This window comes from Chenopodium quinoa, unplaced genomic scaffold (assembly GCF_001683475.1).
Source record: "Chenopodium quinoa cultivar QQ74 unplaced genomic scaffold, ASM168347v1, whole genome shotgun sequence".
Lineage (NCBI taxonomy): Eukaryota > Viridiplantae > Streptophyta > Magnoliopsida > Caryophyllales > Amaranthaceae > Chenopodium > Chenopodium quinoa.
In genome coordinates, this window is record NW_018743051.1 from 1,280,393 (window position 1) to 1,306,495 (window position 26,103).

General features: G+C 36.7%; 4 protein-coding genes across 4 annotated transcripts; 1 reads left to right on the forward strand and 3 right to left on the reverse strand.

Moving 5' to 3' along the window:
- Window positions 1–3,710: 3,710 nt before the first annotated feature.
- Window positions 3,711–12,389, reverse strand: LOC110731024 (adoMet-dependent rRNA methyltransferase spb1-like). The gene is made up of 11 exons (XM_021910880.1): window positions 11,803–12,389; window positions 10,892–10,939; window positions 10,474–10,629; window positions 10,311–10,354; window positions 9,809–9,968; window positions 9,667–9,728; window positions 8,833–9,058; window positions 6,935–7,024; window positions 6,227–6,366; window positions 5,354–5,474; window positions 3,711–5,183 (listed from the first exon to the last, which is right to left on the reverse strand). The coding sequence occupies exons 1-11, from the start codon at window positions 12,274–12,276 to the stop codon at window positions 4,119–4,121; spliced, it is 2,586 nt and encodes an 861-aa protein (XP_021766572.1). The 5' UTR covers window positions 12,277–12,389; the 3' UTR covers window positions 3,711–4,118.
- Window positions 12,390–15,071: 2,682 nt separating this feature from the next.
- Window positions 15,072–15,461, forward strand: LOC110731058. The gene has a single exon (XM_021910909.1). The coding sequence runs from the start codon at window positions 15,072–15,074 to the stop codon at window positions 15,459–15,461; it is 390 nt and encodes a 129-aa protein (XP_021766601.1).
- A 437-nt stretch (window positions 15,462–15,898) lies between these two features.
- Window positions 15,899–17,316, reverse strand: LOC110731059. Its single transcript, XM_021910910.1, has 4 exons — window positions 17,052–17,316; window positions 16,841–16,998; window positions 16,497–16,756; window positions 15,899–16,298 (listed from the first exon to the last, which is right to left on the reverse strand). Exons 1-4 carry the CDS (start codon window positions 17,314–17,316, stop codon window positions 15,899–15,901), a joined length of 1,083 nt encoding a protein of 360 aa, XP_021766602.1.
- Window positions 17,317–17,841: 525 nt separating this feature from the next.
- LOC110731060 (wiskott-Aldrich syndrome protein family member 2-like) lies at window positions 17,842–18,846 on the reverse strand. Its single transcript, XM_021910911.1, has one exon. It carries the CDS (start codon window positions 18,844–18,846, stop codon window positions 17,842–17,844), a length of 1,005 nt encoding a protein of 334 aa, XP_021766603.1.
- Between the last annotated feature and the right edge of the window lie 7,257 nt (window positions 18,847–26,103).

A 26,103-nucleotide genomic window follows, 5' to 3' on the forward strand; every position in this document is an offset into this window, starting at 1 on the left:
TGGATGAGCATTGGCAGCATCTTACCCAGGTGTTTGATATAATGGCTCAGAATGCTTTATATGCTAAAGACAACAAGTGCTCATTTGTCACTGAAAAGGTGGAATACTTGGGACATTTTATCTCTGGAAAAGGTGTGGAAACTGATCCCAGCAAAGTTGCTGTGATTGAGTCTTGGCCTGTTCCAGCTTCTGTCAAGGAGTTGAGAAGTTTTTTGGGGCTTGCTGGATATTACAGGAAGTTTATCAGTAACTATGCTGTGGTTAGCAAACCCTTGACTGATTTACTGAAAAAGGGAGCAATTGACTGGAAAGAAGATTCTTAGGCTGCTTTTGTTAATCTAAAGAAAGCTATTGTGACTGCCCCAGTGCTAGCCATCCCAGACTTCTCTAAACAGTTTACAGTTGAGACAGATGCATCAAAGACAGGAATTGGTGCAGTCTTGATGCAGAATCAGCACCCTTTAGCTTTTATTAGCAGATCTCTTGGTATAAAATGGCAGAAACTCTCAGTTTATGAGAAAGAGCTTTTGGCTATGAGATTCAATACAAATATGGGCATGAAAATAGCTTATGGGCAGACCAAAAAAGCCTAAAATGGCTTTTACAGCAGAAAATTTCAACACCTTTTCAGCAGTTTTGGTTGTCTAAGCTTATGGGCTTTGACTATGAGATTCAATACAAATATGGGCATGAAAATAGTGTAGCTGATGCTCTTTCTAGGGTGCAAGGATCTGAGTGTTTGTTATTGGCCATTTCTGTTATAGATTCAGACCTAGTTCAGCATATTATTAGCAGTTATGCTATGGATGACAACACTCAAGCTATTTTGACCACATTGAGTCAGGGTGGAACTGTATCTGGCTTCAGTTTGCAAGATAATTTACTAAGACGATTTGGCAAGCTAGTGGTGGGCCCAGATGACAACTTGAAAAAGAAATTGTTAGCCTGGCAACATGCTTCACTGGAAGCAGAGCATTCTGGGAGAGATCAAACCCTTAAAAGATTAAAAAATATCTTTTATTGGAAGGGCATGTCTAAGGATGTGAGTCAGTTTGTCAGAAAATGCATCATATGTCAAGCTTCAAAGTATGATACTTCAGCAAAACCAGGAGCATTACAGCCTTTGCCAATTCCTGAGCAAATCTAGACAAACATTTCCATGGACTTCATCACTGGTCTTCCTATGTCTATGCATAGAAATGTGATCTTTGTGGTTGTAGATAGAATGAGTAAATATGCTCATTTTATTGCTCTTAAGCACCCTTTCACTGCTGTTGAGGTAGCTCAAGCATACTTAGATAATATTTTTAGGCTTCATGGCTGGCCTAGGAGTATTGTGAGTGATAGAGACTCCATTTTTCTCAGTCAATTTTGGAGAGGGTTGTTCTCTTTATATGGCACTGAGCATACCATCCTGAGACTGATGGTCAAACTGAGGTAGTAAATAGATGTCTGGAAACCTACCTCAGATGTGTAACTAGTGCTAAGCCTAGTGAGTGGTGTAAATATTTTCCTGTGGGTGAGTGGTGGTATAACACTCACTTCCACACTGCTGCTGGCATGACACCATATGAAGCTGTCTATTGCCAAGCACCCCCCATTCATTTACCTTACCTTCCTGGTGAGTCTAGTAATGAAGTGGTTGACAGAAGCATGCAAAAAAGGGAAGTTGTATTGAAGATTATGAAAGATAACTTGACTAAAGCTCAGCATAGAATAAAGGTTCAAGCTGACAAGAAACGTTCTGAAAGAAGCTTTGTTGTAGGAGATTGGGTGTCCCGCTCAAGTTACAGGGCTATAGGCAGCAGACTGTTCAGTTTAGGAGCAATAATAAGTTTAGGAGCAATAATAAGCTCTCTGCTAAGTATTTTGGTCCCTTTAAAGTACTTTCAGTTGTGGGTAAGGTGGCTTACAAATTACATCTTCCTAGCACAGCAAGAATTCATGGTGTATTTCATGTTTCTCAGCTAAAGCAGTTTCAAGGAGAGTTACCTGCCGTGGCTATTCTTCCTGCTGAAATGGATAAGCCTGCTGTGCAAGCTCAAGTTCCTGCTGATATTTTAGATATCAGGTCTGTCCTGATTCATGGTTTGTCTGTTGACCAAGTTTTGGTGCAGTGGTGTGGTAAACCAAGGCATGAGGCTTCTTGGATGAACCGTTTTGATTTTGTGGCTCAGTTTCCAGGATCTACCCATCTCTTGACTTGAGGACAAGTCTTCTTAAAGGGGGAGGGTATGTTACAGCAAAAAGGGTATTTTTGTCAGTTTTGGCGGGAAAATTGGTTAGCTGAGTTTGTTAATCATTTTTGTCCTTTTCCAGGTTGTTAGAAAATAAGATTCCTTTTGTTTTTGCTGTTAAGATTAATTAGCTGGCTATATAGGGTCATGCTTTGTATTAAGTTTCATTATGAATTAATACACTGAATCTCCTCCCTATCTCTCTTCTTTCTCTCTCTATTCTGTTATTCCCTTTCTTCTCTAAATTTTCCATTGATTTAACCCGAGAAAACTCTATATTTTCTGGGTTGAAATCTTCATCTGATTTCACCCTTAACAATGAGTTACACCATTTCCTAATCTTCCCACATGAAAGAATCAAATAAAAGAGCAAGGATTGGTAAGAAACAAGATATCTTTAACATTCAAACCAAAAGCCGAATTGTCAGATTTGCTTCCCAGCAGGTGGTTAAAGAGCTTCAGTGAGTCTGTTTCAAGCGTAAGCTTGTGAAGACCAGGTTCGAGGGTGATAGTAAGGCCATGTCTTGCTGCCATAACTTCTCCAATATCAGTGTTGTAGAATCCCTGAATGTTCCAGCACGTGGCAGCCATGACATCTCCAACCGAATCACGCATAACACCACAAGTCCAGTAGAACCATTTGCAAAACAAGCAGGACTCAGCTGGGGGGATGATTGAACCTGCTGGGCTTTTGCAAACTCACCAACCATGTTCATAGCCTTGTTTATCACATCCACAATGTCAATATTTTTCTTCTCAAAACACCACGCATTCCTTTTCAGCCACACACCCAACAAAAGACACCAAAAAATTATCCCACCAGTCTCTACTCTTGTTCACAGCAAAAAGAGATGTGCAGAAATCTCTAAAATGCAACGAAGAGCAATCATCAGACGGACATACCAGCAGCGAGTGCATAATTGTCTCAGGGGCTTCACCACAAACAGGGCAAACATCATCACTGCAGATATTTCTCTTCAGTAAGTTACTACGAACAGGCACCCTGTTGTGAAGAGCACGTCACCCAAAATGCTTAATTTTAGCTGGGACTTTCGCCTTCCACAGGAAGTCCCAGACTTCAGCATTAACTGGAATCGAAGAAGAAGGATCCTGCCAAACATCAATGGTGTTTCCCTTACCCACAAACTTGCGGGCACCCAAACAAATAGCCTCCTTAGCAGAAATAATTGACCTCCAGGTATTTCCTTAATGGTAATAATAGACATAGTATCATCAACAACATAATATAAAGTATCAATAGTATTATAAAGAGACCCAATGGTATTGTAAAAAATTAAATAAAAAAAAATAAAAAATTGTTTGCATGCCAACTGTACTTGTTAGACATCTAGCTCATATGTCGTTTGGAACACATAGTTTCCCTTTCTTCACCTATTACCACACCACCACTATATAAAAATCCTTACAATCACACCATCGCCATCTCCTCCTCCAGTCCTCCCCAATATATAGTTTTTTTTTTTTTTTTTTTTTTTTTTTGACTTTTATTACCCTAGACCCCTAGTAATACATTTCTCTCAATCCAAGCATACCATCCTCGTGTGAGCTGTGAGCAACAATAAGATAAAACGTGTGAAGTATAAAAAGACAAGAGTCACAAGACGAAAGTTGCAATTTATTTAAACCTAAAAATTATGCAGAAAACCTAAACATTTTTGCTTAAGCGCCATGATATTCATGTGACAAGCTGGAACAAGACTCATAGAAGCACTAAATATTTCGTATATCACTAGTCCACTCAATACAAAAAGATTAATGTTCTTTTCTTTACAAAAATGTACTTACCAGGAGTTCAAAACTAAGTCAAAAATTCAAAATTGTCAAAACCTTGGAAAGAATTTTCCACAATCCCCATATAGCTCACATTTTACCCTTACCGCCACTCCTACTTGAACCTTTCATAGAGCCCTTGCCCTTGCCCGAACCTTTCACTGATCCCTTGCCTGCTGCCTTGCCCTTGCCTGCTGCCTTGCCCTTGCCTGCTCCCTTGCCCTTGCCTGAACCTTTCTTATTTTGTTTGTTCATTCCCTGCTGTCTTGCATCACTCTTCATCCTCCTATCCACAAGAAGTTTTCCTTTCCCTGCCCTAACCTGGACCCCCTTTTTAGCAACAACTAATTCCTTCTTAGGCTTTCTGGGTGTCGCTGCTTTCTTGTAGAGTTGATTAATCATCCGTGACTTCGAGCGATCAGGGAGATCATTCTGGTCGGCGATAGTGTTAGCCTTCTTTCGTACCTTCTCCATAGTCCTCATTGCAGCCCTCTTTTTTCTAGCTTTGGCTTCTGCAACCTTCTTAGCAGGACGTGCATTGATCTCTTTGAATCGGGCCTTTTCAGCATCTATCTCCTCCTTGGTGACAGGTTTCAATGGTTGGTTATGCCTCTTTTCATCTTCAGCAAACCAGCTAGGCAAGCCCTGATCATCAAATGTACGTTTGTTGTAACCATCATCCAAAATCTCGTCTCTTTTTCTCTTCCTGAGCATCTTCTTTGCAGCAGCCAACACCTCACACTTTGTGTCAGTATCATAGTCCTCAGATTCATCATCTGAGCTACTGCTTGAATCAGTAACAGGAGCCGGAACAACCTCTAAATCATCTTGTAACTTTGCAGCCCTATTTTTTGGTGCTTCTGAGCCCAAAGAATGAGGCTTTGACCCATCTTTAGCTTTGAATCTGAGGGCAATTTTCTTCTTTTGTACAGCTATCTGCAAGTCATCCTCATCACTACTATCCTTGCCTAGATCTCCCCCCTCTACAGCTTCAGTGAAAATGTCTTGACTATACCACCTGTTTCTGATTTCCTCTTGGGTTAGTTCTCTATCTTCATCAATAGGAACCACAAGAGGATTCGCTTCCTTATCAACCTGATCATTGTCAGAATCGTCATCTGGAAGATCTATGTCATTATTATCATCATCACTATCCTGCAAAAAAATTGTACAGAAATCTTAGGTCAATCCAGTATTAAATGAACCAAAGATGTGCAGAAAAGGAACATCAGAAGATAGCTTCAACAGTCACAGCATTTCAAGGAAGCTATAACAAACTACATTGACGATAAAAACAAGCATAAAGCCCGTCAGTTCCAGCTTACCACAGTGAGCACATCAGAGTATGCTTCCTTTGCACGCTTCCTCTGCTTTGTGCTTCCATCATTTTTGGCCAAGAAACGTTCATAGGCTTCATCAAGAACCTTATCTAGTTGTTCATCATACCTGGGACAATCATAGGAGCACAACTTAGTAAGGTAGTACAAGATTACATACTCCCTCCATTATGGGCCTTGCACATGATCACTTAAATTCCCTTTTCACCCCTTTTTCCTTTATTAAACCCTAATTTCTTCATCATCAACCTTAATGCGAATCCAATTTGTGATTTTTTTTTTTTTTTTTATCAAACTCCAATTCTAGAGTCCCTCGCATTAAAATTGAAGACAAATCGAACCAGGGGGTAAAGTGGGGGAAAAAGGATCTTAAGTGGTGCATATGACTTTTTTTAGTCGGAAAAAAAATTAATGGCCAAAATCTGGTAAAAGGACCCTCGCCAGTCGCCACAACCTAAGTGCGATAAAAGATCTTTTGTATCACCTTTTTTTTATAAAAGGACCATTCTTACAAATTTTCCTTTTTATTAAAGTGTTAAAATTTCCTTTTGCGGCCTTTTTTTTTGTGAGTGTTACGTTATATTTCCTGTTACAGCAAACTACATTTTAATAATATATCTCTCTCCGCTCATAGTCCCCACACAAACCCACAACTACTTTTTAAGTTATTTTTCTCCTCCCACATTAATTATTTTATGTTTTATAATACCCAATTCGTATTATTATATTAAAGACAATTAAATTGCCTAAAATAATGTGTCGATCAAAGTGTAATACTTAAACAACAGAGGGAATAACAAAATCATTACATGGGGGCACCAAAAGCCATTCAGAAACAAACTGAAAAAAAAAAAACCCAACCTTGAATGCTCCTCATCAGAATCCAAATCACTAGATTCACTATCCTGATCAGCTTCATTGTCTGCATCATCATCACTACCAGCCAATTCATCACCTTCAACATCTACTGTAGTATCAATAATTGCTAAGTCTTCCTTGCCCTGAATGAAAGCAAACGCAAATTAAAATATAGGTAATACAATAGCATACAGCTCAAGGTGCAGTACAGCTTTCTCAGATTTATAGTATTAGTTTCCCATGACTACAATGTTAGCAACTTCAATCAATTCGACTAAAAACTGCTCCAACTTTACAGGAAAACAGGTAATAAAGAGAACATTGAAAGCATCAATGAGACTAGAGCAACAACCAGCAAAAAGAGTTGAAAAAACAAGTCCAATGTCAGCATTAAAAATTTCAACTAAAAAAATTGATTCTTCAACAAGTCTCTTCAATAAACCTCCCCTCTTCAATAAAGCGTCAAAGAGATTGGAGCAACAGCCATCAAAAAGAGTTGAAAAAACAAGTCCAAAGCTCTATATTTATCCATCCAGTTACAATAATTGTACTGTACTAACAATTTCAACCGAAAAAGAAATAGATTCTTCAATACCCCCCCACCCCCCCCCCCCCCCGCGGCAAAGCCAGCTCCCAAAGAAATTGAAAAGAATAAGAAACAAGTATCCAAACTACATTTTTCAAGTAAAATAGCAGCTTATAATGACTAACCTTGATAGAAGCAAGAGAAAACAATTCATTGTCAACATAACCATCTTGTAGAGCATCTATTTGCATTCCTGTTGCTTTTCGTGCTTTATCCTGATCCAACAAACTACATCATCAGAGAAAATCTTATTGTATAATACATTACCTCAAAAATCACCAGCAATATGAATGCTATAGTAGAAAATTCACAAAGCATCATAAAATACACAAACATAATTTCAGGATATGTAGAGACTGATCATCAAAGTGTACATTTATTAGAAGCTAAATGTGATTGGAGATACTGAGATTTTTTTTTTTTTAATTGAATAAGTATGTCATATAGGAGATAGTTGAGTGATATATTTGTAAATGTAAGAAAGTCAATATAACCCCCTCCCCCTGGCCCAAAAAAAAAAAAAAAAAAAAAAAAAAAAAAAACGAATCAAATTTGTTTGAGAGAATACAATGAGGCACATTTAATTATGATGCACAGATATTTAAAACAATGGATAAATCCAGCATGAAGAGCCAGAACGGACCACATCAACATAACATCATTAGTGACCCTTACCTTTTATAAGAACCAAGATCTTTAATACAAGGGATCTTTAGAAAATATAAGATCTTTCATATGGGCATTACATAGAAACAATCCGCCAAGTAAAACCTCTTCCCCGTAAAAATGCAAAGGCTACATTATCTTAAAACAAATAGACAACAATAGGTAACTCCATCCCCTGTTTCATTGTGAGACCTGACTCAAAGCTTCATGGCTAATCCCAGTAATAAAACCTCACAAAGCTAAAAGGTCCAACAACAGTCACAACAGTGGACAAAACATCGTTTACAACACCACATTCTTAATCAATAAAGAGCTACTAATAAAATTGTGAGGATAATATTCTTTTTTAATGGATTATAAAGTAAATTTATAAGCACAGGTACTACAAGCTCAAGGCTCAAATTACCGAACAGTAAAAAATAAAAAATAAAACAAAAACCTCAAAGCACAATAAGGCAAAAATGGTCGAAGAGCCTAGGTGCAAATCTAAAGCATAAGGTGTGCCCAAAATTGAAGTGAGGTGCATATTATACAAGTAAATAACTTTGGTGCAAAAAAAATGTAAATGTGCCCCTTGGTACATTTCAGAGCACATTTCTACGCCTCTTTGAAATCTTTTGGCCAAACCCGCAAATAAGCACCAAGGCCCACAGTACAACTCAGGTGCACTTTTTATACAATGATTGGGGCTCAGTATTTGCCTAGTTTTCTAAACCAACAACAATTTATATTACATTGTTTTACAGCATGTGACGTCTCATATAATCTAAAATATAGAACATTACCTCTGTCAACCAGTACTCACCTTAAAATAACTTTTGGGGAAAATTGATGCATTCTTATATGTTTCATTAGGAAAGTGATGGGAAAGGTTAGTGTTAATTAGTGTGTTAGGTAATGGGTTTGGATATTTTAAGTGAGTGGGCTATTTTTTTGAAAAAGAAAAAATTGTATGTGTAATGGTAGTTTGGTAAAGTAAAGTGGGTAAAGATGTTAAAAATAGAAAGGTTTCAACTAAAAAGAACTGTATCAAAATAGAAAAGTTACAACTAAAAGAGAATGGAGCAAGCATAAAATTTGACTTCAGCTTCGGGTGTAAGTAACAGTGTTAACTATTAAAGATGCAGCAAAGCCATGTTTATTGGATAACCTACAAGCCCATTGCACATGACAATATAAAAAATCTTTCCCTTGAGGATCTTTAATATCTATTTAATGCACAGCCACAAACATGTCATTATCTTCTGATACCCACAGGTCTGGATTAGCTACATATGCTACTAATTATAGGATATGAAATTTACTTATCTTTGATTTTACAAAAAAAAAAAAAAGAAAAAAAAAAAGAGAATTATACCTTAGCCCGCCTCTTCGCAAGAATTTTCTTTTCACGTTTCTTTTTTCTCTCTACATCATGCGTCAACTGCTCCATTTCATTGAGAACTTTCTCATCCTCGTCCCCATCCTCATCCTCATTCTCATCCTCCTCTTTATCCACATTCTTATTCTCCAGATCAATGTTTACAGCAGTAGAAGTGGTTTTCCCAATTGGAGAAAGAGCCTTCCGAATATTTATCCTCCATCTGTAGTAAAATTAGAACACAATTAATGAGAGAAGAAAAAGAAAAATTAATGCAAATGATCATTATAATCCAAGATGAAAACAGAACATGCAGCCATATTTGTGAAAACCAACAAAGGTTACAAATCATCTGAAAGCTTGAAATTGGGTAGGCCATATATGTGTTCCTCAAAACTTATGTTACTTGGACTTGGGTACTCATGTTTGACACGGATATGTGTCCAAGTGTCCGACTTGTCTATATTGTGAAAAAATTCCATGATTTTAAACTAAAAGAGAAGTGTCTGGGTGTCATACCCATGTCCAAGTGTCGAGGGTCAGACACGGGTACGTGAGGTGAAATGAAGAGTCCAAGTAACATAGCTCAAAACAATATTCTGTTAAAGGAGATATTTAGAACCATTATTATGTAATATAAGCCGTGTTCATTCTCTGAACATCAATGTCAGGATAAACCAGGAGATTTATATGCATGTTCTAGTTATATTTATAAAACATGGAACTCAATTTTTTTTCATGGCCCACAAAAAAAAAAAAAAAAAAAACATCTCTGAAATGAGACAAAACAGAATTAAAAAAAAAAGGGGGATAAATAATAAATATACTTACTTTAAAAGCTGCTTGAAATCTTGCTTCCCCAAAACACGCAGGTCTTCACATAGGGTTATAACCTGTCAAAGTTTCAGAACTAACAGAGGTAAGATAACTATAGCAGGACAAATGTGAAAAAATAGATACTACAGAGAATCACCTCCTCAGTCGTCGAAGGATGCTCCTTCAAAGGCAAACTAGAATCATCACCAAAGCTGATGGATGTTACTTTGCCAAGAGTTTCAACAGGATCATCTGATGACCACACAAATTCAACAGCAGGGCAGACCTTTCTCACTAGGGATACATCATCATCATACCTAAGAGTACCATTTATCAACAATCAAAAACAACCAAACAAACATGAACACAGCGGCATTTATTGCTAAGCATTAATCTATTTCCTTCTATAAACAAGTCCTAGTTTTTTGCAGCAGGGAAATACAAACATCATTGTTAGGAAGATTTCTGGGCAGCAGAGATGCACAAAACATACAGATATTCTTACTAGGTAAAAATTGAACATGGAACAACATATTGGCTTGCACAATATAGATCCCTTAGACATGCAGGCAAGAGGTAATCAGATATCAGGAAATATATAGGTCTTTATTAAAGAACAAAGAAGTAAAGCTTTAGCAGCGTCAAACTGTCAAACTCACCCCTCACGGTTTCTCTTTTGCTTTGTTTCGAATATATCATACGCCTGCGTTGAATTCAGGTCAAAATAATAAAGATTAGGACAATTAAAAAAAATGGCCACTTTCAATAACATGCAAGGAATAACTAAAGGATATGTCCTATCCAATGAATAGTTCAAAATACCTTTGATGGTTCAATAGCTCCCTGAAATAAATGCTTGATATCTAGAAGGCGAGGGTCAATTTTTGCTGGAGCCTTGTACTTGAGACCAATAACATAAATTTCTGCAGATGTTGAACGACTGGCAACAGGTTTAGTTACCTCCACCTTTTCAAATAACTGCAAACCAATAATTCCTTAAGAGAGGTTGGAATGTTGGATTAATGAAAAGAAGGCAAATCACGATGTAAATAATCAGATAGGAGATGACAAACTAGCTTTAGTATCCCAAATTAAAGCACAAAAAGTTCTAAGAACTGCATAGCATTTTGATTTGGCTACAAAATATAGGTAATTATGAAATTTAGAATCAGAAACTCTGGCTCTGCCCTAAGAAACATGTTTCACAGCACATTAAAAAGAAGGTGCAGTACGCCAGTACCTGCCTAAGACAGTAGTGCACGGCATTGTAATCCTGTGATCTGAAAACCTGAGACAACAAAGATATATGATTAATGAGATAATTTGTCCAAAAAACCAGCTCAACTCTTGAAGTAATTATAACTGAAGAACAAACCGATGAAACTTTGAATCTATGACTACAGTCCATTACACATTAAGATCAACTATCAATGTTTATAAAATGCAAAGACATAAAAGCTTTTCACACAGATTGTTAAGATCCTTGGTTCTTGGAAATCAGCAAACATTATGTCTCTAGATTGGCGATTGCGATTTCAGGAGCGTATAAGACATTAAGGAACATATAGATTCCCCCCAATTTTACAATTGACTACTAACTAAGACTTCAAACAAATAACCAACTGAAGCAGATATTGGAGGACTTCCACAAACAACATTGAAACACAATATATTGAGCTATTCAGAAAGTTCATTCCTTTTTAAGTTTTAAAATTTGTTATTCAACTAGGCACTTACTTACAATGGGTTCCTCAGAGAATTCAATCAAAACTCACAAGACAACAATTATGTTTTCTTTCATAAACAAATACTTCCTCCGTTTTTCCTTTTTTTTTTTTATACTTGCAACACATCTTTTAGGCACGTTATTTGGACGTGATTAGAAAATGTAAACGAGCAAATTAAGCTACAAAAATTATGCTTTCTAAGCAAATACTTCCTCCATTTTAATAATACTTGCAACTGGCTAAGTGATTAGACTGAGAGAACAAGAAATTAACCCAACAATTTTAAAGAACATTCCAGTTTTTTTAAACTACTATCTCCATTTCCTATTACGTGCAATAAAAAAATATTGTATGTCTCACAAATAATACCCTTTGTTGCGGAGGTAGTACAACAACCGAATCAAATATTACAAAAGAAGCAAACCTTAGTAACAAAAGTACCCTTTGGAGCCAAGAAGTCAGTAGCAAGCTTAATCGAATCGATAACCAAAGCATTCTGACTAGTAGCTTCCTGAGCCCAAGCACCACCAACATTAGGGGAACCATCATGAAGCACAAGATCAAAAGCCTTAAACCCATTTTCAGCAAGCAATTTCTTGATTGTGGAACGACACTTGGGTTTGGTAATGTCTTCTTCAACGGAGATACAACCGCGAATGGGACGAATCGGAAAGAGGTCAATGCCGACAACAAGGGAACCAACAGGGACCCGATTGACGGCGACTTGCATCCAACCACCTGGTGCAGCGCAAAGGTCGAGAACTGAGCGAGAAGCGTGGAGAAGAGAGTATTTAGCGTCGAGTTGGATTAGCTTGAAGGCTGCTCGTGATCTGTAGCCTTGTTCTTTGGCTAAATGGTAGAATTTGTCTAATCTATGCTTTCCTTTTACTTTCCCCATTGATGAGAGTTGAGGAAGAGCAGCAGGAAGAACAGAGTGAGAGAGAGAGGGATGGAAGGGTGAGGGGATTATTAGGGTAGGATAAACATTGGCAATATTACAAGGGTAGAGATTCAATAAACTAGTGAAATGCTAAATACCGCCGTCCATAATTATCGCCACTGACATCATTTCAAGCAAACGGAGAATTTTACCCTTACTAACATTTTTTCCTATTTTCTTTCTCTAACAATAGTCAATATCCACAACCATTACAACCACTACCTTCGACACCGGATAGACACGACGAAGGCCAAAGTCGAGGAGAAATGGATGGTGATACAGGTGGCTCGACGGAAAATGAATTGGGGACACCAACTTCCGGTGGTTGAAATTCGTAATATTGAACGATGACGGTTAACCAGAGTAAAAAAACTAATTATACGGTAACTGGTTTTGGCCTCCGGTTACCGTGGACGGTAACCGATTTTGGCCTCCGGTTACCATACATTAAAATAAAAAATTATAAAAAAAATGGTGGGTGGTAATCGAAGGTGAAAACCGGTTACTGGCTGCGGTCAACCGGATTTGGTCGCCGGTTACCGTCAGCTGGAAACCGGCTTTCACTTCCGGTTACCAGCCACCGAAAATTTAAAAAGAATGAAAAATCGCAAAACATACCTTTTTCCACCCATTTTGTCGCCGCTTTTGCCTGAGGACACGCCGCCGCCGCCGCCGCCGTCGCTACCTGAGGTTGTCGCGCTGCCGCCTGTGCTGCCTGAGTTTGCGCCACCAAGAGCTTCCTGACAAACCAAAAAAAAGGTTGTTGTGGTGGTTGTGTGGAAAAAGATGTGTGGTGGGGTGTTTGTGGAGAGAGGAAAAAAAAAAGAGGAAAGTGGGTTAGGATTTAGTAAAGACAGGATTGGCATTTTACTTCAAATGATAGCGATTTTGATAAATTTGGAGGGCGGTATTTAACACCACCTATAAATTAATGTAAGATGTATTTCAAATAACACTATTTTGGGGTGTAATTGACAATATAATTAAGAAATTTGATAAATTTTGTCACATAACACTATTTTGTGGTGTAATTGACAACATAAATAAGATATTTGATAAATTTTGTCACATTTAATTCGTGTAGGTTAGAGCGTTCCATTTGTTGTTATAAATCATATTCATTAGAAGTATAATTATATTATTCATCGTTATGTGAAGCTACTCATTATTCTAAAATTGTTTAACTATACCTTTTTAAGGGTCTATTCACATTTACTGAACTGAACTGAACTGAACTGGTTGGAGCTGAACTGGATTAAATAGAGCTGAAATGAATATTTTATGAGAAAAGGAAATTAGAAGCTAAATTGAACTGAACTGATGGGAGCTAAACTGAAAGTAAGCGAAGGAAATTAAAAGCTAAATTGAAGTGAATTGATTGGAGCTGAACTAAACTTAAATTAAGCTGAAGTGAACAGGCCCTAAGATGCTCATAAATTAAATCATCTTCTTTATAAATACATTTTGAAGCATAAACAACTTTGGTTTACCTTTCGTTGTTGACTGAATGATCGAAACTTATACTTACCTCCATATTTTAGTTGACACGTATTATTCTGTAAAAAGTTTACTTTTAGTTGACACATTTCATTTTTGGGTAAGTTCAATTTTATACCTTGTGTTTACTAGTGTCTCCACTTGCTTTAGCATTCTCTCTCCTCTCCTTAATACGTGTTTCCTAATTGAACATGTAAACTAAACAGAATCGCAATAAGTAGTTCAAATGGCAACATTGTTTGTTTTAAATGGCAACATACACTTTATAAGTGGACAATAATTTAAAAATTGGGCAATATTGTAGCTAGTGACCAAGTGTATTGTAACAATATATGTTTCGGTTAATTACAGAGCTTTGAGGAATAGGTTATTGAGGAAATAACTATATATCCTATTCCTACAAGGATTACTTTAAGGAGGTTATTTATATATAAATACCCCAAGATCATTAGATGATCATGCCATTAATTATACATCCTAAAGAGTGAGAACCTAAATCTAAGTACAAACCTTAAGGGATCTTAGAGTGTCAGCTATACTAAGCTAATATATTCAAGATGGGTTTGATTTATGTAGGTGGACTTTGGTATTGCACTTGCAGTTTTTGGTTCCGTTCGAACTAACAAACGCGCTTCAAGGTACAATCTTTAGAGAATATTTTATGTTTTCATTAATCATTTGAGTTATACATGAATCCGACATCTGGACATAGACTGGTCTTGGGGTATAATGAATTACTAACAAAGTTAATGTTCAATTAATAGTCATTAAGGATATCTGGTGCATATGTGTGAAAACTAAAGGATACATGGTGAACAATTGAAAACTTGGACATGTTGTGAAATAACCGTAAATATTAGCTAGTACCTTTCAATTTCAATGATTGAACAAACGGTTTTTTCACCAAATGCCCTTGAACTCTTCAAAAATTCACCAAATACCCTCAAGTTTTCCAAAATTCACCAAATACCAGTGACGTCTTGTACTATTCACACCATGACCTGTAATTGGCTCTGACGTTAGTCCACTGTTAGTGCAAAACTTAATTCACCAAATGCCTTAAATTTATACACTTATTACACAGAATGCCTAAATTATGGAAAAAAATTACACAAAATACCTCTATTTTGTTTAAGGTACAACGACTACTTTTCAAATTGGGGAACTAGCCGTTATTTTGCTCTCTTATAAATACTCTTGAATGTAGAAGGCTTAATAATCCTTTTTTCATCAAAGTAACCACAAATTAACACACTATGAGTTATATTTCTAGATCTTCCTCCTCTATGCATGAGGTTTCTTACATAAGAGTGGCAAACAAATATTGTGTTTGTGGGAGGAAATTTGTTATTCGAAGGTCCGATTCATCTTTAAATCCACAAAGGCTTTATTACAAGTGTGATGCGTGTAACAATTTCAAATGGTGCAAAGTTGTTGTTGACGAAAGTTCGAGCAATCAACAGCAAGAATGTGAGAGTAGGGGAAGGGGAAGCATGGACACAAGGGATGGAGAAAGACAGATGAGTATGCATGCAGAGTTGAAGCAATTAAAGAAGAAGATCAAAAGGCAGCAAAAGGTTGTTAATGTGCTTATAAAATTAGGGATAGTTTTGGTTGTAATCATTGTAGTTGTGTTGTTGAAGTGATTAGGTTGTAACAGCTTAAAAAAATGAATAAATAGTAAGAACGCAGTTGTTAATTTAAATTGTCTTAGCAATTTCATCATTGACACCCAAAAATAAGTACAAGTAATGTTCAAAATGCTGCTGCCTAAAATAAGTACACCAATAAGTCATGTTTTGTTCAAAAAGTTGTTTCCAAAAAATACAGTTGCAGCTATTCAGGTTTGGGGTGGAGTTTATGCTTCATTCCTTGATCTCTTTCTTGTTGTTGACTTGGACTTGGATGTGGTTGCTTCATCAGTTGGCTTCCTTTTCCTTGCAGCACAAGTTAGCTTGTTATGACCCATTTCTTTGCACAAGCTACACTTCACTGTGCTTGTTCTCTTTCCCTTCCTTGCTTCATTTGGCCCTCTTCTTCTCTGTTTGCGTGGTCTGCCAGCACTCCTCTTTATGAATGGAGGTTATATCTCAGGAAGATTGAATGATTGCCATTGAGTTGAATCAGGCATGGGATGGATATTCTCTCCATACACTTGTTTATATGCAGCCCCCTTGAACCAAGCAGAAGCATAATCTGTAGGTTGCAGTCTTTCATGATAAATCACCCTTAACACATGCTTGCAAGGGATACCAGAGTGCTGCCATACCCCACAACCACAAGTACCAGTTTGCAGCTTAATTGGATACAGAACATGCCTATCTCTCACCTCAAATTCCCCACCACCACAAGCTGTAGCATAACATAACCTAGACTCATCACTCCTACTTTGCAAAATCCTAGATGCATACTCAGTCAAGTCATCTGGCCCCATAGCAGCAGCTTTTTCATACCTCACTCCAATTCTTTTCATGCACCACTGCCTAATAGCGAGATAAACAAAACAAACCACATTTTGGAAAGGTTTAGAGTGTGAATAACAACAAAAACTATTGCTAGAACTAGGACGGAAAAAAAAAGTCAGCAAGTTACCTTCAAGGAGAGTTAGGACAGGGAGATCTCTGTAATTTTTGGTGCATGAATCGAAGGACTCCACAAAATTTGTGGTATTATGATCACACCTGACTGATGGGTCAAATGTATGCCTTGACCATTGTTCAGTTACAGTGTCTAAGTACTCTACAGCCTTTGGATTGTACTTTAGGATCTTCTGCATGGCCTTGTTGTAGACATACTCATTATATGCATCAGCTGCTATCCAAAACAGCTTATGAAATGTTGTTCCACTAAAACCAGCAGCTTTGCGGTTCATGTAAAGATGTTGACAACATACTATTCTAGTGGCTCTAGGAAAAGTTTCATGCACTGCTGAGTCTACTCCCTGCAAAACAAAATCACATAAAACAATAGTAAGTATTACTATTCAGTCAAGGAAGTATAATTACACAAAAATCAATGGCATTACCTTCATTCTGTCACTGATGAAAGTCCAATCATCTCTGTTGCAGCCTTCATTTTGAAACATACTCTTGAGATTTCTAAGGAAGTAAGACCAACTGTCACAGCTTTCAGTGTCAACTATCCTATAAGCAATAACAAATATCTCATTATTACTATCAATACCTACAACAGTTAAATTCCCTTAAAATATCCACTAAGGTGGGCACCATCAATACCAATTATGGGCCTGCAACCTCTTAAAAATCCCCTTAGTTGAGCTGCAAATGAGAAAAAATATGCTTTGAACTTTGGAACTTCAGTTGTTGTTTGTTCTGTCCAAGTGATCAAAGCCCAACTACCAGGATTAGTTGCCTTAATCATCTCTGCATACCTAGGCAGAAGTGAGTAAGACTCTCTAAAGTTTCCATGAATCTTCTCTTTAGCCATTGCCTTGACCTTGTAGAATAATCTTGTCTTGACAAGAATTTTGTATCTTTCCATACATATCTTCTGAAGTGCATGAACAAGTATGTCTGGGTTTGCTTCAATTTCCCCTTTAAGATGCTTTCAAAGCCACTTTGAAGTCACTACTGGATTCTCTTCCAGCCTGCCACAACTCTTGTGCTCCCCACTTATCTTCTTAACTGCCCAACTGACCTTATCAGTCATCTCTCCAGCAAGAATCCTCCACTCACAACCATCAATAGCACATTTGGCTACATACCTCCCCTTGTCAGATTTCTCAATAAACACTCCAAACCCCTCTTGTATGCAGTAGTCCTTGAAGACATCAGTGAATGTTTTCCTATCTGGGAATATTAACCAAGGTTCTAAAGTTATATAACCAAACTCTTGTTTTGTCCAAATTTTTCCATTTAGATATGTTTTGTCCATATTTGAAGAACCATCAAGGTAGTCTTCAAACTTTTTCTTAGGGATATCATCATACAAACACTCAATTTCTTCCTCATCCACTATGAAATCAGCAATATCTTCTTCATCATCCATATCACTACCAAACATACTTTAATCATCATCCTCACTGTCAGAGTTTACCATGTCCTCTGACCTGGCTCCAATTCTTGCTATCTTTCTTCTACTACTTGTCAGTCCCTTTTCCACCCTTATCCCCTGTTTTACAGCAGTCTTTTTAGAGACTCTAAAGCCTGTAGGTCTAGTTCTCCCTCCCTTTTTGGGTTTATCTTGTGTTGATTGTGGCTGGGATTGTTGGGATGGTGCATTTGGTTGTGGTTGGATTGGAGAATCAGGCAGGGGTGGAGAATTTGGTTGGATTGGGGAATCAGGATGGGGATGGGGTGGAGGTTCTGGTTGGGGTGCAGATTCTGGTTGGGGTGGACACTCTGTTTGGGGTGCAGATTTTGGTTGGGGTGGGGATTTAGTTTTTGGCCCCTTTTTCCTCCTAGAGGCCATTGTCTTTCTAGGTGTTTTCTTTGTCTGGTTGTTTGGTGGTGATGTTGGTTGGGATTGCTTGGGAGGAGTTGAATGTTGGGAGGGTTGTGGTTGAGATGCACCTGGGAACATCTCATCAACAACATCAGTGTCAAAAACCCTCATATACTCAACTCCTGAATTATCTGCATTAACAACAGGCACCTCAACAACAACAATATATTGTTGTTGCTCCATCAGTTCCCTTTCTGCCTGTATCTTTTCCAACCTACACCTTTGCTTCTCTGCTTCATCTTTAATCTTTTTTTGCCAAGTAGCTTCAGCAGACTTAAACACCATTCCTGGAACATCAGTTGCCTGTATCCACACTTTTATGGTTTCCTTACCCTCATTCCACTCCCACATTTTCAAGAAATCTGTATCATCACATAACTCCAACTTTCTATTTGTTCTAGGTTTATCAATAAACAAAGTGAAATATTTAGGGAGGTATACACTTTGTTTTACTGAATCCTCAAACATGTACTCAAACAACTCCATTAAATTACTCTTATCAGTGTCTTCAATCAGCACATCAAATGCAGAATCATTATATATAACCTCCAGCCATACATGAGTCATCCTATATATGCACACAAATAATTCACTGAGTACATAAACCTTATACAACTACCTATTCAATCAGTGTCAGAACCATATACAACCAAACAGAAACACAACTATCTATACAAATCAACCACATGCATCAAGCAATAACATACATAAATCACCAACAAACAACTTACAGTTACCAAGCAACCACATTCATCAAACCCTAAACCCTAAATCGATTTTCGAGATAAACCCTAAAAAACGAAAGCGATTTCAAGAGCGAAAGAGAGAGTGGTACCTTGCGCGAGTTGAGATAGACCAAATGAAACGTTCCGTACAATTTTGCTCCAAACCCAGCCAAGCCTACCGAATGACGTCGAACTGGTTGTTTCTACCCACAATTCTGGATCACTGATTCTTATGGAACTTCGTTCTACCTTGCACAAGCTTCTGATTTGGAAAAGATTGGATTTTTTGTGAAGTTTTTTGGGTTCCTTTTAGTTGAAACCTTGAAGAACAGAGCAAAGAGAGGAAGTGAAATTCGAAAGGTAAAAAAATTTGGGTATTTTTTGATCAACTGAAAGAGTCAATGGTAGTCATGGCGCCATTTAAGACAATAGGGGCTAAATGGTAATTTTGCACTAATGGTGGACTAACGTCAGAGCCAATTACAGGTCATGGTGTGAATAGTACAAGACGTCACTGGTATTTGGTGAATTTTGGAAAACTTGAGGGTATTTGGTGAATTTTTGAAGAGTTCAAGGGCATTTGGTGAAATTTCCGTTGAACAAAAGCTATATATAATTCAAATGACAACATTACTGATTTAAGTGACCATATATTTTATAAGTTGAAAATAATTGATAAACTGCATTATATTATAAGGGTATCTAAAAGATATAGTTCAAATGGCAACATTACTGATTTTAGTGACCATATATTTTGCAAGTTGACAGTAATTGATAAACTGCATTATATAGTATAAGGGTAGCTAAAGATATAATTCAAATGAACACCATTGCGATTGATTTTAGTGACTATATATTTTAGGATTTTTTAAAAAAGAAAATAGCATAAAAAATTAAAAAAAAAAACTCAAAATTTTGATTTTACCACCTCGTAACAGAACGAATTTTTGGATAAAATCCGGTAGTGGGGCCATAACTAATACGTGTAAATGCCTATTGGTTTAAAAAAGTTTATTAAAAAAAAGAAAAATTAGAAAAAAAAACTCCAAACCCAAACCTAGCCAACTCCACCATAGGCACCACCTTTCCCTAGCCACGTCGACAGCCTAACCCAAGCCGACGACACCGCCAACCCCCACCATTACCACCAAAACCAGTCCTTATTACTCTTTTCCCCTTCCCGGAAAACCACCCCAGCTCCGCCTAGTGTCACATATCTAACCACAATTCGCACCGAGCAACCCCGCAATCACCTCCGCCATTGCACAAAATCAATTCCCACCCCTTTGAACCACCGCAAATACCGATTCACACCGAGCTAGTGAATTATGGTTGTTATTTGTGATGATTCGAAGGTGATGGGGTTCAAATTGGTTGTGATTGTGGTTGGTGTTTGCGGTGGTTCAAAGGTGTTGGGGTTTCAAATTGGTTGGGATTGCGACGGTGAAGTTGTTGTTGTTAAGCGATGTGGTGATTTGCGGTGGGTAGGTGATGATTTGCGGAGGGTTTCGCTTTTTTTGGTGGGGCAGGAGTTTCGGCAGCTTAGGTAAGGTTGTCGACGGTGGAGGACTAGTGGTGCTGGTAGTGGGGTTGGGCTGGGTTAGGTTTTTTTTTGTTTTTTTTTGAACTAAAATAGTTTAGTGACACGTGCTATCCTAGAATCCATTAAATGGTGGTGGTGTTGTAATAAGTTTTTTTATATTTTGGGTTATAATCAAATTTTGTGTTACTTTGTGATGTTATTTTCTAAAAAAAATTCTATATTTAATACTATAAGCTGACAATAATTGATAAATTGTATATATATAGTATAAGGGTAGCTAAAAGCTATAATTCAAATGACAACTTATTGTTTTAGGGCTTGTTCACATACGTTTATTTTCAGTTCAGTTCAGCTCCTAATTTTCTTTTATAAAATATTCATTTCAATTCAATTCAGCTCAGTTCAGTTTAGTTCAATTCAGTTCAACTAAGTTCAGTCCATGAGAACAGACCCTTAGTGACTATGTGTAACACCCCAATAATTCTCTCTTAAAAACCTGTGAGAAACCTGTATATAACCTGAACAATTTCAAGAGAATTATTGGCGTGCTACCGCCACGTGTTCAAACGTTAAGGCTATCTCAGAAATTAGCAGCGGAAAACCAAAACAGTTTTAAATAAACCTCAAAACAAAGGAATTAAATCAAAATAAGTATTACAAGTTGGAACCATTAAGGCCCTTATTCAAAACCCAATAAAAGTAGTAAGTGATTAAATTCAGTGTTTAAATAAATTCAAACCCAAAAGAATTAGTGTCAAATAAAATCGAATTAAAATAAATTCAAACTTGCAAAAGAAATAAAATGCAATTACCAACTCTCTACTCAAGATCCCACAACCCTGATGAATGTTGCATGTGTAAGAACCTGTGGTTATTCTGCTCCCCAATATTACATGTGTAAAAATTGGATCGTTACAGGGTCATTGAAAGGCGAAGGCCATGACCAAAGAAAGACACACACAAAAGCACGCAGTCAGCAAAGCTGAGTACATACAAGCTGCGAAATAAATTAAGAAAATACCTAACATGCTACTAATAATCAAGCACAAGCATCATTAAATACAGACTCAATTCATGACTCGATTATCAAATTTATTAAGACATCGCTAATTGATATTGACTGACTCATTTATTTAGTTCATTGGATTTAGCAATAGACAAGGTTGTCCAACCCATGTCCCATTTGGAACATCAATAAAGAAAAACCCCATGCCTCCTTTCGGAAACATCAATAAACATCCAACGACCACGGGCGCGACTCCGTGACCGTAGTTAGTATGAGATCTCACCTAACTCCTAGTTTTAGAAAAAATAATATTTGAAATAGGAGACTCGTAGATCAGACGACCTCGATAAAAGTACACAGCTAATACCCCATGTACCCCAACCCCTGATTGTCATTACTCCAGATGTGCACCATTCCAGAGTTTTATTACTCATCCATCTTGCATTTTACGTGATTTACAAGTTTAGACTTGGTGATGACTCATATACATTTCAATACAAACATCCTAAAAACAATTCAATCAAACATGGCAAATTCTCAATTTAGATTCTTGATTTATTAGTGATAAACAACCTTTATTAATTATTCCTTTACTACCTCGGTGTATAAACACCTTGAGTGCATAAGGCACCCCAAAACCTTAACCTCGTCTCACAAGACTTGAATTTCTCCTTTACTCATCTTGTTTACATAATCATGAATGAGTAATAATTTGATCTTTACACCAATCACATACCTTTGCCTTTAAGCGCACCTTGCATAATTAAAGCACAAATAATACTTGCATTATAAACTAGTGCACATCATTTGAAATTCACAATGTATAACCAGACAATTTAACCCAGTCAATCCTATACATGATACTAAGTTCTCGATCCGTCCTTAAACATGCACCTACAAGCAAGGTTTCGTAACTTGTACGTACCTTGTGTAAACAATCCGGTTGGCCACTTTAAAACTAGAAGTCGCCTTCTACAAAGTCCTCTCCTAAACCAAACAATTAGAAATAAATCAATACCAAAGCAATTAAAATTACAGCAATACTAAACTACTTTAAAACCTTTTAAATCATCAAAATAAAGCCTTTAAATTGTCCCCAATAATCAAAGTTAGTAATATAACATCCCAACTTTAAGTTTATATGTTAGAATTATGAAAATATAGTATTTTATATCAAATTACAACAACTTTAAAGTGGGTAAATAAATATGGAATTTTGTTTTAAGTATATTTTTTTTTGAATAGCTTGTTTTAAGTATATAAAATAACCCCGTAAGCATAATTACTTGAAATAGTCATTATATAGCAAGTTAGTGTGTTAAAAAACCAAGAATATATCAATTCAATGCAATTAGAGGCTTCAAAATAAAAGGTATGAAATCTGAAAATTATTTTTAAAGTTAGAATTTAAAGTTCAAAGCTTTTTCAATCACAAAATACTCACAATAATTATTTTATAGGTTTAGAAGCATAAAAACATAAAATTAACACTACTTGTTCATAAAAATTGAAACTTTAATAAATCTGAAAATTTATTTATGATTAAGATAATTATACTTTAACGTAATTTAAACATAATATGATTAGATGACTTGATTAACACATTATCAAGCCCTAAAACATGAAAAATCAATACTTTAAACCCTAAATTCATACATATACCAAATCTGAAATTTTATTTAATACTTTAGACATACAAAACCCATAAATTTATAATCTTTTGTAATTTATACATACAATTAAAGCCTAATAACAATAATTTTATAATTGAAATCAAATAAAAATTGAATCTTTAATCAAAATAACAAGAAATAAAGAAAAGGGAAGAAGAAGAAGAAGAGGCGAACTGCAGGGGAGGCGTGGCTGTGCAGGCGGTGGTGGCCAGAGGTTCGGTGTGCACGCGGCCGGTGGTTCGGGTGGCTTGTGCGGCGGCAGAAGCTTCAAGGAGTTATTTTTTTTATTTTTTTTTTATTTTTTTTCTCTTGTTTGCTGCTCGTGAATGAAGGAGAAGGAGGAGAAGAATGAAAGCTGTTCTCCTTTTTTTTTTTTTTTTTTTTTTTTTTTTTTTTTTTTTTAACGTGAGAAGGAGGAGAAGGGTAAGGGTTTTTGAGGGTTTTATTTGGGCTTTGGGTTTCCTAATTAGATTAGGAGTAATATTTGGGTTTTAGGCTATAATGTTAAAATTGTTTGTAAATTAATAAAAACATATTAGTTTACTTAAATCTTTTCATAAAAATAATTTATTTAATGAAACTGACATAAAAATATTTGTAAGAATAATATATAAATAAATTATAATTAAGTTAAAAATACGGAGGATTACACTATGTATTTTATAAACTAACAATAATTGATAAACTGCACTATAAGAGTTTCATGATTAAGTTTGGCAAAAATAATTTGGGCCTAATGAAATTTTTGGGTCATTTCCAACAAAAAGTCATATGTAATCTTCAAAATTTTGGGCTTTTTCCAACTAACAATTATGTGTAATCTTCTCGAATTATATTTTTTATATGTCAACTTATTATAATTTTCAACTTGTTCATAATAATTTGTATTAATTACTAAATTTATTCGTCAATAAATATGATAAAAAAATTAGAAAAATTAGTACTACCTCGTTAACTTTTAGGTGTAACTTTGGAGTATTATTTGTGATATATAAAATAGGAAATTTTATAAAATATCACCATAAAAAAACCCAGATTTTGTTTATAACACCACAAAATTTAAAACTTTTTTATAACACTACAAAAAAACCAAAAAAATTGGATTTCACCGCCATCCAAAAAACCGTTAGTGGGCCCCATATTGTAGGGCTGTACACCGGTCCAAAACCGGACCGGACCTGACCCGGACCCGAATGGACCGGGACCTGAATTTTTGATTTTTAAGGACCGGAGACCGGACCTGAATCAACAGGTCCGGTTTCGGTCCAGACCTGAAAAATCAGGTCCGGTCCGGGTTTGGACATGAATAGACCTGATTAGTTTTTATTTTTTATTTTTTTTAAATAATATGAAAGTGCTAACCTGTTTAGACCTGTTTGGACTTGTTTAGACCTATTATGGACCTTATTGGACCTGTTATGGACCTGTTTGAACCTGTTTATGGACCTATTTAAACTTATTAAATAAAAAAAGTAGTTTTACCGGTTTCAGGTCCGGACCTGAAATTTCCGGGTTTTACCCGGACCGGACCTGAAACCCGGAATCCTTGAATTTCAAGGACCGGGACCGGACCTGAATCTACAGGTCCGGATCAGGTCCGGTCCCAACAGGTCCGGTTCAGGTCGGTTTTCAGGTCCGGGCCAGTTTTTGTACACCCCTACCATATTATATACGTGTCAACTATATTTTGGATAAAAAAAAATGAAAATTCCTAAAATCTTAATCCAGCCACCGCACTACCCAGCCACCGGCGCTGATTCAACCTGCCCCCACCGTACCGCGCTACCCAGACACCGGCACCGGTTCCCCCAGCCAACCACCCTTGATCGACCACCTAAACGATGCACCACCCTAACCCTTAAAACACCGTACCCAACTCAGCCGAGCCCGATTCAATGAAATTCAGGAAACGGGTTAGGGTTCAAGTGAGAGCAATTTATGGGTTGGGGTTTTGACAACAGAGGATTTCGGCGACGTGATGTAAGGGAGAGGATTTCGGCGACGTGATTTTGGCAACGCTAGATGGTGGTGGCGTGATGTTGGAGTTCGTCGATGTTTCGGGTTACAATGATGACGGATGTGGCCTAGACTCGTATCTAACAGTAATGCAAGGGTTACAATGATGAGAGGTGGCGTTTGGCTAGAGGTGTGGCATGCTTAGGGAGGATCGGAGGAGATCATATATAAAATAGAGCGGCATATGAGCAAAGAGATAAGGTGTTTGCATAGGTGTCAGTGTGCTTGTGATTGACTTGATTGTGCGATGGTGGTGGTTTTGGGTTGGTTGGTGGTGGAATAATCGTTAAAAGGTTAGAAATGAAAAGGGAAAAATCAAAGCCGCGTGCCACTCATGTGATTATTTTGTCTGAAAATTGGTGGTCAATTGCAGAATTCAGACAAAGGTTAATGTGCCCTTTATCACAAAATGATTAACATAAAATGTCATTTTTGATATATTTTCTAAGAAAATAACTATAAATGAGCAAACTATTAATATGTTTTTTAACTCAACAATTTAGTATTAGGGAAGGGTTAACCTTAATATTTCTCAAATTCCTTCATGTACATACTTGTATAGCTTTGGTAAATGCTAGAGGATATTTTATAGGGTCGTCATTTGATTGCTTCACTAACCTGTTTTTATATGAATATATGATTCATTCCTAAGCTTTAACTCAACGTGTTTATGTCAGAGTCAATTGGGCAAGGAAAACTTATGGAAAAGCCCCTACCTTTCGTTCTTTATTTATACTACGTATATCACTCAATCAGGTCTAGTCACAATATTCCCAAAGAGCCAAACATAGCTTTATCATGCTCTTAGAAAAGAAATTTATTGCTTACATATACACTCAAAAGATTACTTTTGCTTATTTT

Excerpts from the sequence above, each read along its gene's own strand:
- LOC110731024 (XM_021910880.1), bottom strand. The coding sequence starts at position 12,276 with ATGGGGAAAGTAAAAGGAAAGCATAGATTAGACAAATTCTACCATTTA. Across the intron at positions 10,940-11,802 it reads AGGGTACTTTTGTTACTAAG|GTTTTCAGATCACAGGATTA; the intron begins GTTTGCTTCTTT and ends TTGTTGTCTCAG. Across the intron at positions 5,184-5,353 it reads ACTCTGATGTGCTCACTGTG|GATAGTGATGATGATAATAA; the intron begins GTAAGCTGGAAC and ends ATTTTTTTGCAG.
- LOC110731058 (XM_021910909.1), top strand. The coding sequence starts at position 15,072 with ATGAGTTATATTTCTAGATCTTCCTCCTCTATGCATGAGGTTTCTTAC.
- LOC110731059 (XM_021910910.1), bottom strand. The coding sequence starts at position 17,316 with ATGGAAAGATACAAAATTCTTGTCAAGACAAGATTATTCTACAAGGTC. Across the intron at positions 16,757-16,840 it reads TCATCAGTGACAGAATGAAG|GGAGTAGACTCAGCAGTGCA; the intron begins GTAATGCCATTG and ends TTTGTTTTGCAG. Across the intron at positions 16,299-16,496 it reads ACATTTGACCCATCAGTCAG|GCAGTGGTGCATGAAAAGAA; the intron begins GTGTGATCATAA and ends TCTCGCTATTAG.
- LOC110731060 (XM_021910911.1), bottom strand. The coding sequence starts at position 18,846 with ATGACTCATGTATGGCTGGAGGTTATATATAATGATTCTGCATTTGAT.